Source organism: Podarcis tiliguerta (assembly GCF_965153285.1).
Source record: "Podarcis tiliguerta genome assembly, chromosome: 13".
Lineage (NCBI taxonomy): Eukaryota > Metazoa > Chordata > Lepidosauria > Squamata > Lacertidae > Podarcis > Podarcis tiliguerta.
Window position 1 is genome coordinate 43,498,552 of NC_139546.1, and position 12,111 is coordinate 43,510,662.

The following is a 12,111-nucleotide window of genomic DNA, read 5'->3' on the forward strand; positions in this document are numbered from 1 at the left end:
TTTTCATGCTACACCATCTGTCATTGGAAGGGGGCTTTATATATGAACGTCGTTCATTGGCTAGCATTCGCTCTCAATCAAATGGGGACCAATAAGCGCCCGCTGAGGTTGTGAAGGTGAGGACGAAGCAATAATAGGGAGACGGAGAGATTTGCGACGTGAAAGGCGGGACTCGAGACGCGATAGGCTAGCAGGGGTGTCGCTCTGTGTCCAGGTTGTTCGCTTTGTGATTTGACAACTGGGCTGTCAGTCCAACCTTCCCTCGCAGTGATTTCTGCTGTTCATTTATTCCCCCACCCATTTATTCCCCAGCTTCCTTTTCTGAATGGTGTTCATCCCTGCCACTCATCTCTTCTTAGTTTGTGATAGGTCAAGGTCTTACAGGCAGGGACCAATGGTGCCTAAAAGGGTGTTTCAATAAATAAATTAGGTGGCTTCACGTACATCCGGCTCCCTTGGGGAAGTAAGTCTCCATTGCCTACGAAATAATGACGTAAATGAAGCCTCGAGTTGTCATTGGACAGCGCGCAACCCTAACACAATTGGGCCCCGTTAAAAAAGGAGGCTTAACTTCGGCTTTGCTCGGCCAATAAGTGCTTGCCTTGTGCCTAGACTCAAATTTTGATTGGTGTGTTTGAAAAGTATCCCGCCCCATGAACCTGCCCCTTTATTTTATTTTACCTTACAGACCTCCTGGTAAAGCCTCATTTTAATTGTCCACCTTCTGCCACATTCTATCTTGAGATTGTAGCTGCCTGCACATCATACGTTTAAAGGAAATGATTTAGTCCCAAGAATCCTGGGGACTGTAGCTTGCCCTTCACAGAGATGAGGAAATATAGTTCCTGTAAATTTTTTTTACAAAAAAAAATTTGAGGAGACAGAAGCATATATGTTAAATGTACAGTACTGTATGTACACAGCCTAAAAGCAGCTAAGTTTTTGCCTCCCCCTTTATGCTTTGTTTATCATCTAGCCCTATGAAGAATTCTGGAGAAATCAGTTTGGTTCCTGTAAGGTACTACCCTATGGCAGATTTTAAAATCTTAAATTATATTTGATTTTCTTGCAGGCAAATGCACATAGGTCTGTTCAGGGCTGTGCTATGCCATACATTTTACTGGGAAATACATTCCACTGAAATCATCAAGAGCAGTTTCTTCTCGTGTACTCTTGAAACTAACTTTAAGAAACTGAAGAATTGGAAGAAGTGTATCTGAAGAAGCTTATACCGTACCCGGAACAAATTTAGTTGGTCTTTAAGGTGCTACTGGACAATTTTTTAATTTATTTTGACTGTGTCAAACCAACACGGCTACCTACCTGAATTTAAGAAACTGAGTTTTCTTTTTAAAATTTCTCCACCCTCCTGATCCCTTTTTATTTTGCGTTGTGCATTTTAGATTGCAAGCCTGAGGGTAGGGACTGCCTTATCACTGACCTTTATAAATCACTCTGGAAGTTATAAAAAAAAATTAAATAAATGAGTAGAATGTTTGTCATCACAGCTCACTTACTTAGAATTAAGCCCAATTTACTAAACCAGATTTGCTTCTGATTCAGCACAGATAGCTAGGAAACATAGTCTTACAAGTGCAAGAATTTAGTTAAGCTTTGGGATGTCAAAAGCTAGTCTGTGTAAGGTGATAACTAGGTCCATGTGTGTATATGACCTGTGTTTCTAAACATGCTGAAATTAGCATGCATTAAGGGCTATTTAAGGCAAGCAGGTACTTCCTGTGGTATGTTGAAAGCAAATTAAATCAGACTAATCCCCTCTGAGGTGACAGCCTAAGGGTAATGGGTTACCAGCACTTCACAGGATTAAAGAAGTGGGGCCTCTCCCTGGTTTAGAAAAAGGGCAAAGTTTAGGTTAGCAAGGTTAGAGGAAGCAGGGATGTGACTTGAGAGAGCAAGGCAAGATGCAGTACAAGAAAGAAGCTAGACTGTCTTGGAATACTTATGCTCTGAACCCTAGCAGGTTCAGTATAAAGACACTGCAGTTTCCTCTGTGCCTCGTTGTTCAAGAAGAAACACAGACCCTGGTAAGTGTGCCTGGAACTCCCTGAAATCTCAAACTGCTGACAGGTTGCAGGTGGTGTATAACAATTGCCAGTGCCCAGTGGGTCACATGAGTAACTTTTCACCCACTAAACAGCTACTCACACCTCAACTTGATGAACATCAGTGTGGTGGAAGCTTTGGAATATGGTTCACTTCCAAAAGTTCTCCATCCTCCAGTTTTGCCAATCCAATACAAAGAATGCTGTTCCTGTACTCTTGACCATAAAAGGTTGTTCCTGTTCCTATACTTTTATCTTGGGACAGGAGGTCACCAACTCTAAGAGCACTCCTGGCGCCGTTCCCGGGTCTCTTGTCAGACCTGACAAGGTCTATGCGTCTTTGTGGTCAGGATGTAAGATAAGACCCAGACGTGCCATCCCTGCTCCACTGGAACTGGCAAGGCCATCCATTGCCGTCACGGACTGATAAAGGAGAGGGCTTTGAGCACTTGTTTATACAGCTGGCTTTCTGTTTATACATTGATTAATGCATTTTATAAATGCTCCCTTGGAGGAGGAAAAATGAGGATTTGGGGTCCTGTTTCAGACTGACTGCACAGAAAACCATTCGTTCCCCCTTCAGTCCTGCCAGCATCCTCCACTGCATTTCCCCCCCTAGACATGGATGGCTTATAAGGTCCCCGCTCCCCCACATCAAATCCTCACAACAAGTTCATTGGGCTCTGAAATTGCGGCTGGCCCAAAGTCACCCAGAGAGCTTCATAGCCAAGTGGAGATTTGAACCTGGGACTCCTTGTTCTATGAATGTGTGCACATTGTGTAAAAAGTGTTTGGGGAACAATGCATCAAAAAGCAGTGTTTCATAAGGAACGAAATGATAAGATACATGATCCAAGGGATAGCTCAGTTGGTAGCGCACGAGACTCTTAAGCTCAAGGTCATGGGTTTGAGCCCCACGCGGGGCAAAAGATTCCTGCACTGAAGGGGGTTAGACTAAATGACCCTTGTGGCCCCTTCCAACTCTACAATTCTATGATTCTAAGGATACAGATTGATTGTTGCTAATGTTTGCGCACTGCTTTGCAAACAAGTGGTGGGATGCACAGCCAACAGAGGTTTGTAGTCTTGGCACTCTCAACTACTTTGATGCCACGATAGCTCCCAGGCTACCATAGTGAATCTAATTTTAAGTTGAGTCCACACCAACAAACTGCAAAGCAGTAGCAAGTGTGCCATAATGGGCAGCTTACACGAAATGCTCATTTAATAAACTGGGCAATTTCTCTTGCATAGTGCTTTCTTCCTCCTATATACATTCTGGTGGGACCGACTGCTTTGCCCATCAACATTCTCCTTTTGCTAAGCTCCACGCCATGTAATATCTCCTCTACCCCACCCAAAATTCCCAATTCTCTTCTTGGGAATGAAGTCACAATGCAACTTTTGTATATTTTTATTTTTTCATTTGGGGAGGCTGGGGAGCTTTTGGTATACAAACCCTAAAACACCATCAGATTCAATCACAAATCCCTGCATAAAACCGTCAGTGAAACGACAAATCACATTGCCGCAGAATGATAGCTATGTTATTTACAAGTACCTACCATGGAGTCAGGATCTACGTTTCTCCAGCAAAGGTCAAAGCTTTGATCATACCAAGTTATCAGAAATCAATCAAAGTGTTTGGAAAATCTGGGGACAAGAGCGCTTTCAACCACAGATGGCAAATTTGGCTACAACTCTCCAATAGGGCTGGGCTTTATATCAACATATCATCATCCAAAACCGATTTAAAGTCCATAATTGTGATATCAGTTTCATAATTTTTGACCTGGCAATATATTGTGAATCATAATGTGTGTGCGCGCGCACGCACACACTATGCAAAAATCGCAATGTGGGGAAAACCATGGAGCCAATGCTTCATGGAAAACAATGAAACTAGCCAATGACAGTAAGAGCTGTTTGACAGTGGAATTTGCTGCCAAGGAGTGTGGTGGAGTCTCCTTCTTTGGAGGTCTTTAAGCAGAGGCTTGACAACCATATGTCAGGAGTGCTCTGATGGTGTTTCCTGCTTGGCAGGGGGTTGGACTCGATGGCCCTTGTGGTCTCTTCCAACTCTATGATTCTATGATTCTTAATTCCTGCAGCCCCCGTTAACTCTGCTGGCTCAGCTCTCCCTCATGCAAGGGGGCAGTAGATCACAAGAGCAGGGAAGGAAATCACAATGAAGGAAAATCTGTGATGCCTCTATATAGCTCCATCCTTATTTCAGGCTGTGATATGTAGGTATATCACAATGTTTAATTGGTGATATATCAGAATCTTGAACACCAGATATCGCCCAGTCCTATTCTCCATATATTGCTGGGCTCCAACTCCCCTCATTCCTGAGTGTCGGCCCATATGGCTGCAGCTGGTGGGAGCTGTGGTTCAGCAGCCTTTGGAGAGGGACACAGGTTCCTCGCTCCTGCTTTCAACCATCCTACTTTGCAAGTGGAGCGTTAGTCAGGTACGTCCTGTGCCCCAAGCTGGTCTTGCATCTGTCTCCTGGTGGTAAAGCACGGAGGAAAACCTTGCTGTTCCGACTTGCTTGAGACTCCTGCCCTGCGAGCCTTGAAAGTGAAGGTGTATCTGAACTCTGCCCGGATATCCTTGAGGAGCAGGATGTACAGAAGAGGATCAAAGATGTTGCCCAAGGTGGTAAAGAACAAAGTTGTACGTTGGTAGATGAAGATCTTCCTCACCAAGTCACAGCTTTCAACTGCCTTCCCGTGGAGCATCACTTCCCAGAAATACCTGTAATACGAAGTCACCTGGTGAGGAGTGAAGAGGACGAAAAAGGTGATGACCGTGAGAGAGATGAAGCCGTAGATCTGCCTTTTTGTCTTCTGCTCCAGAGAGGCCACTTTCCTGAGTTCGTACAGGACCCGGAAGTAGAAGAACCCCATGAGCAGGAACGGTATAAAGAAAGAGAAGACCGTGATGCTCACCCTAAACTCGGCGTATTGATAGTTCAGCCTGGAGCCATCCAGGCAGCGCTCCTGCGGCTGCTCCTCTGGCCACTGATCTCTGATCTGTATCCCGATGCCGACCGCGCAGAAAGCTGCCACCAGGAGCCAACAAACGGCGCTCACTTTGGCAGCGCCTCGCATGGTCTGCAGCCTGTGGAATCTGAGCGGGTAGACCAGGCCGAAATAGCGCTCCATGGCGATGAGGCACAAGAAGTTGTTTTTGGCGTAGAAGTTGGTGCGGAACGCCAGGCCGGCCACCGCGCACACCGCCTTCCCAAGGCTGGTTTTGTGATCGTGGTAACTGTAGTACATCCATAAAGGGAGCGTCAGGGTCTGTAAGATGTTGGCTAGCACCAGGTTTGCGATGTAAACAGAGAGGATGACGGACTTCTTCATCTGGTGACTCAGGGCCCAAAGCGCCAAGCTGTTCAGAGGCAGCCCGACCACCACCACCACAGAATAGATGGGGATTTGAAAGTACTTGGTGATGTTGACAGGCAAAGGGTGGCATGAGATGTTCATGGCGCCTATTGTAAATTATTGTGGGTTTCCTCCCCTCTCTTCCCATGGAGCCCCATTGCTCCGGACTGTCATCTCACGGCCATTACAGACGACGCATATCTTGTTGAACTTGCTGGCCGCCGGATTCGTCCGCAGGGTGTGGAGGTGGAAACGAAGGACACTGCGGACGAGGTGGCAAATGCCCCTGCTGCCACTTCTCTTGTTTGGTGGCCTGTCCTTCCCTCTAATCCAGATCAGCTTTTAATTAAGAAAAAGAAAATAGAGAGGGCTTCTCAAGACCTGGGATGGGAAAGATTGCAGGAAAAAATGGATCAGGCAGTTCTCAGACTTGGAAATAAGTGATAGACCATGCTGTGTTTAACCGCCTCTTTCCCCCGCCCCCCAAAGGTCTGCAATCCTAATGTACCTTTTGCACATGGTTATGGCGTTGTGGTCTAAACCACAGAGCCTAGGGCTTGCCGATCAGATGTCGGCGGTTCAAATCCCCGTGATGGGGTGAGCTCCCATTGCTCTGTCCCTGCTGCTGCCAACCTAGCAGTTCGAAAGCACATCAAAGTGCAAGTAGATAAATAGGTACCGCTCTGGCGGGAAGGTAAACGGCATTTCCATGCGCTGCTCTGGTTTCACCAAAAGCGGCTTAGTCATGCTGGCCATATTACCCAGAAGCTGTACGCCGGCTCCCTCGGCCAATAAAGCGAGATGAGTGCCACAACCACAGAGTCGTCCGCGACTGGACCTAACGGTCAGGGGCCCCTTTACCTTTATGCAATCCTCTTACCTGGGAATACAAGCCTCCTGAATAGGTAGATGCCTAGGATTGCTGGCCAGTTAGGCATCACCCCAAAAGGCATGAGTCACCCCTCAACAGTACACAACTTTGCATTATTATTATTTTTAAAAAAGAGCATCTGATTATCTATCTATCATTTACCATCCAATTTAGAAAGAGTCACTATACAAAGACTCTTGTGGGGGGGGGGGATATGTGTAGATAACGGAAAGAGAAAGGGTAAAGGACCCTTGGATGGTTAAATCCAATCAAAGGTGACTATGGGGTTGTGGCGCTCACCTCACTTTCAGGCTGAGGGAGCTGGCATTTGTCCACAGACAGCTTTCTGGGTCATGTGGCCAGCACATCTAAGCCGCTTCTGGTGCAACGGAACACCGTGACAGAAGCCAGAGCGCATGGAAACACCGTTTACCTTCCCACCGCACTGGTACCTATTTATCTACTTGTGCTGGCGTGCCTTCATACTGCTAGGTTGCCAGGAGCTGGGATAGGCAACAGGGGCTCACCCTGTCCTGGGGATTTGAACCCCCAACCTTCTGATCAGCAAGCCCAAGAAGCTCAGTGGTTTAGATCACAACACCACTTGCGTCCCATGAGTGTAGATACTACTGAGCTAGATAGACCAATGGCCTGATTCAGTATACAGTGGTACCTCGGTTTAAAAATTTAATTTGTTCTGGAGGTCTGTTCTTAACCTGAAACTGTTCTTTTCTTTTCTTTTTGAATTTGCATTTTATTTATTTGTTAACATTCTTATATTACATTGGTAAACGTTGTCTTATTACATTACAGGAATTACTGTAATATAATTTCCAACATGTATACATAAATTATATACTAATTTTATATACCTAGAAAGAAAATGAAACAAGAAAAAACAAAAAACAAAGAGAAAAAACAAAAAACAATTTCTCCCCCCAAATCATATACCTACCAACAGACTAGACTTCCTGTCTTTCCCATTGTACAGTGGTACCTCGGGTTACATACACTTCAGGTTACATATGCTTCAGGTTACAGACTCCGCTAACCCAGAAATAGTGCATCAGATTAAGAACTTTGCTTCAGGATGAGAACAGAAATTGTGCTCCGGCGGCACGGCGGCAGCAGGAGGCCCCATTAGCTAAAGTGGTGCTTCAGGTTAAGAACAGTTTCAGGTTAAGAACGGACCTCTGGAACGAATTAAGTACTTAACCCGAGGTACCACTGTATATTCCTTTTTTTACAAATGAATGTACTCTTATTATTGTATATTTCTTTACATATTATCTAACCTGAAACTGTTCTTAACCTGAGGTACCACTTTAGCTAATGAAGCCTTCTGCTGCTGCTGCGCCACTGCCGCACGATTTTTTTCTCATCCTGAAGCAAAGTTCTTAACCTGAGGTACTATTTCTCGGTTAGCAGAATCTGTAACCTGAAGCGTCTGTAACCCAAGTTACCATTGTAAAGGCAGCTTCTGATATCAGCACTTTAATTGCCAAACAAAGGCTTTGCCCATTAGGCAACTGGAAGGCTTTCAGAACCCAGCAGACTTGGCTGCCTTCACATATCCTGGCAATGTCCTGTTTCTGTTCTCAGGCCCCGTTCCCATCATCTGAAGATCAAGGGAGCCGCAGCAGGTGTCCCTATCCTATAAACTTCTACTGCCAAAGAGCTCCCTTTCACTGTTGCAGAACATGCTTTCCTTCTCGTGCTGCTGAGCATTGATGAATGAAAAGCCAAGCCTGCACACAGGGGATTTCCATGACATTTGACTGGCGGTGAGAACCTTCCTGTGGTTGTGTCCCTTCATAACCCGCAGTCTGTCAGACTCTGACCTCATCTGTGCCAGCGATTGAATTAGTGTCTGCCCACATGCTCAGGGGCAACTTCCTCAGTGTACAGAAGAAACCACTTGGAGGCAGAAATAAAGAAGGAAGGGAGATGGGTATTTACTGGCATTTTTCTGGGTGATTTGCAATACATTGGGCAAGGGGGTCTCATGACCAGCTGTTGGAAGACACAGGAGGGGAGGGGGCTCTTGAGGCCAGATTCTGCTTGCTGGATTCCCACAGGTGCCCACTGTGGAAACAGGATGCCGGACCAGGTGAGACATTGGCCTGATCTGGCTGAGTTTCCGCAGCCAGGACTTCCGGGTCGAGCGCCATCGGTAATGGCGGCATCCCTCTGATCTGCGGAGGGAGAGCTCCGGAGAAGCTAGGGTCCTACCGCTACGGCGACGTGGTGGACCCTTGAAATCGTAGGCGATTGAATGGAAGTCTGCCCACATGCTCAGGGGCAACTTCCTCAGTGTACAGAAGAAACCGCTTGGAGACAGGAATAAAGAAGGAAGGGAGATGGGTATTTACTGGCAGTTTTCTGGGTGATTTGCAATACATTGGGCAAGGGGGTCTCATGACCAGCTGTTGGAAGACACAGGAGGGGAGGGGGCTCTTGAGGCCAGATTCTGCTTGCTGGATTCCCACAGGTGCCCACTGTGGAAACAGGATGCCGGACCAGGTGAGACATTGGCCTGATCTGGCTGAGTTTCCCCAGCCACTCTGGGCAGCTTACAGCACATACCAAATTGTAAAACATTAGACATTAAAAACCTCCCGATAAAGGGTTGCCTCCAGTTATCCAACAATAGCAAAATGTAAGAAGCCCAGCCCCAGTTAGGTTGCTAGAAAAGATTGCCAGAAGGAAACTATGTCAATTTTATTTGAAAGCCAATGGGTGAGCTTGGTTTGGTGACTGATCACAAATTCCCAGTGTTTAGAAATAGAGAAATCTATTCATTTCAGGTTCTATTTTTTTCCATACATTGAAAGCACCCCTGGGGAAAGAACCATGAATATTGTAGTTTATCCCTCACAGAGCTCCGAATCCCAGCACCCTTAAACTACAGTTCCAACGCGTCCTTTCTGGGGGGAGGAGTTGCTTTAACTGTGCTTCAAAAGTATGGTGTGTGTGCACAGCCAGGGCTGCATCCAGAAGGAGCAGATTCCATTCTACACTTCCTTAGGTTGTATTTACCATATTTTTCGCTCTATAGGAGCCGCCTTCCCGCTGCCTCCCGAGCTTGTGGGGCTGGCGGTGGGGGGAAGCGTTGCAGCCTACCCCCCACCTTCGTACAGCTTTTGTAGCCTCTGCACCCCGCTGCCCTGCTGGGGCTTTGCACAGCTAACCCCAAGCTAGAACAGCAAGATCTCCCTGTTCTGGCTTTGGGCTTAGCCGCGCAGCCTGCATTCCCTCTATAGGACGCACACACATTTCCCCTTAATTTTTGGAGGGGGAAAGGTGCGTCCTATGGCGTGAAAAATACGGTAAGTACATCCTGCTCAGAGCAGACCAATTCAAATCAGTGAACCTAAGTTAGGCATGCCTGCTAAATTCAACAGGTCTGCTCTGAGAAGGGTTGAATATCATGCATTGTTACTGCTGTAAAAACAAGATTACTGATATCCGAGAAAGAAGCAGAAGCGAATTATTATTGTTAGAGCTTTCCTGAGCCATATCCCTGTAGCGTGTTCCCATGCTCTTAGTCCCCAAGAGTAAATTTCATTTTGCGACTGGTAGCCAAACACCATAAGATACACACACAGAGAATTAGTAAGGATGTATGCTTTGAATAATAGATTCATAGAATTTCAGAGCTGGTAGGGGTTCTAAGGGTTATCTAGTCCAACCCCCTGCAATGAAGGAATCACAAGCGAAAGCATCCATGATAGATGGACATCCAACCTCTGCTTAAAAACCTCCAAGGAAGGAGAGTCTACAACAGGCATAGGAAAACTCATCCCTCCAGATATTTTGGGACTACAACTCCCATCATCCCTAGCTAACCGGACCAGTGGTCAGGGATGATGGGAGTTGTAGTCCCAAAACATCTGGAGGGCTTTCCTATGCCTGGTCTACAACCTCCCGAGAGAGTCCCTTCCATTGTCAAACAGCTCTCACCACCAGAAAGTTCTTCCTAAAGAATCCCCTTTCTTGTAACTTGAAGCCATTGGTTCGGGTCCTACCCTCTGGAGCGGCAGAAAACAAGCTTTCTCCGTCTTCCATGTGACGGCCCTTCAGATATCTGAAGGTGGCTAGCATACGTCCTCTCAGTCGCCTCTTCTGCAACCCAACTCTCTCAGCCATCATACATGGGCATTAAGAGAATGAATGATCAAGGCTGATTTCAAAGTCGGCTTGAGTTTGTTTGTTTGTTTCATGCTGTAAAACAGTAATAATAAAAAATTGAAGCACTCACCTCATTACTGACCCAAGAGACGATTCACACACCTGCCTGCTTGCAACTGCTTCATTCTTTGGAATAGCATCCTCTCTTTGTGGCTGTGTCAGTCACTGTGGTTTTTGTGACTCAAATAGCATGCAGAATGCGCTAGTCTCAGTTAAGCGATAACCACAAGTTGTACATCATAGGAGACAGCTGAGAGGGAACTCAGATAAAGCTGTTTTGGGTTTTACATATTGCTCTCAGGTTGCTGGGCGTCTCGGAAGGGACTTACCAACATGATAGACAGATAGATCGATAGAAGTCAGAGATTTGACTCTGAAATAACTGGAGGTCTTTAAGCAGAGGCTTGACAACCATATGTCAGGAGTGCTCTGATGGTGTTTCCTGCTTGGCAGGGGGTTGGACTCGATGGCCCTTGTGGTCTCTTCCAACTCTATGATTCTAACTGTTGCATTCTTGAAGGGTTGTAGGTTTGTTTGTTTTTATCCCTTTTCAAATGACTCGGAAGCAGCAGTGAACACACAGAGAGAGACACTGGAGGGGGGTTCTTTGTCCTCGCAGAGGGTTAGGCATTTTGCCTGACCCATTTCCCCAATCTAATTGAAGCCCCCTCCTACATACCACAAGGGGGAAATGCAGGCACACAATGAAGAACTGCAGAGTTGGAAAAGACCCCAAGAGTCATCTAGTCCAGACATAGGCAAACTCGGCCCTCCGGATGTTTTGGGACTACAACTCCCATCATCCCTAGCTAACAGGACCAGTGGTCAGGGATGATGGGAGTTGTAGTCCCAAAACATCTGGAGGGCCGAGTTTGCCTATGCCTGATCTAGTCCAACTCCCTGCAATCACATCTAAAGAAACCCTGACAGATTCAGTCTCTGTTTAAAAACTTCCAACAAAGCTCACCACCTTCCAAGGGTGTCACAGTCCAGCTTCCTGGCCCTACCTTGCTGCTTCCTGCTTGTCTTGGCCCTTGACCCCATGATCATCGGATTCTCTGAACCTTGGATTGTCTGACCATGCAGATTGCTGTTCGCCCAACCTTTGGTCTGGACTGCTGATGCTGCCTTCAGGCAAGTACACCTCAGAGACTCTTCTGTTTAGCTACCCTCCTACTCCACTGATAGCTGCAAATCCAGCCTCAGCAACGAAACTATGGCAGTGGGAGTCTGTCCCACCGTCCAATGGTGGGAGAGATTTCTCATTTAATCAGAATCTCTTGTCTTGTAATATGAATCCATTGGTTCAGACCCAACAGCAGAAAGCAAGTTTGCTCTGTCCTCTGTGGGACAGCCCTTCAGATATTTGTAGGTGACCATCATACCACTCCTCTACTGTTCTGCAGCCTAAACTATACCTAACTCTCTCAACCGCTTCCTTTCCAGATACTTTGGCTTAACCAGGTCAAGGACTCTGGCCACTTGCTGGGTTAAGAGCTATGCTTGCCCTGTCCTTCAAAAGGAAGGTGCAGGGAGCATGTCGTTTGCTGGATCAACATCTTAGCCAATGGTCAGAGATGATGGGAGTTGT

At 46.5% G+C, this 12,111-nt stretch overlaps 2 protein-coding genes across 2 annotated transcripts in view; one reads left to right on the forward strand and one right to left on the reverse strand.

The window, feature by feature from the left end:
- LOC310663057 (G-protein coupled receptor 4-like) overlaps window positions 1-10,676 on the reverse strand; it is a 303,619-nt gene extending 292,943 nt beyond the window's left edge. The window contains exons 1-2 of the mRNA XM_083410625.1: window positions 10,591-10,676; window positions 4,506-5,839 (exon numbers count right to left, since the gene is read on the reverse strand). Coding sequence (XP_083266751.1) covers window positions 4,529-5,560 — 1,032 coding nt within the window. The 5' untranslated portion in view covers window positions 5,561-5,839; window positions 10,591-10,676 and the 3' untranslated portion in view covers window positions 4,506-4,528. The remainder of the gene's footprint in view (window positions 1-4,505; window positions 5,840-10,590) is intronic.
- Window positions 122-12,111, forward strand: part of RPGRIP1 (RPGR interacting protein 1) — a 63,485-nt gene continuing 51,495 nt past the window's right edge. The window contains exons 1-2 of the mRNA XM_083410052.1: window positions 122-628; window positions 6,668-6,777. The gene's annotated coding sequence lies outside the window, so the exon portion shown is untranslated. The remainder of the gene's footprint in view (window positions 629-6,667; window positions 6,778-12,111) is intronic.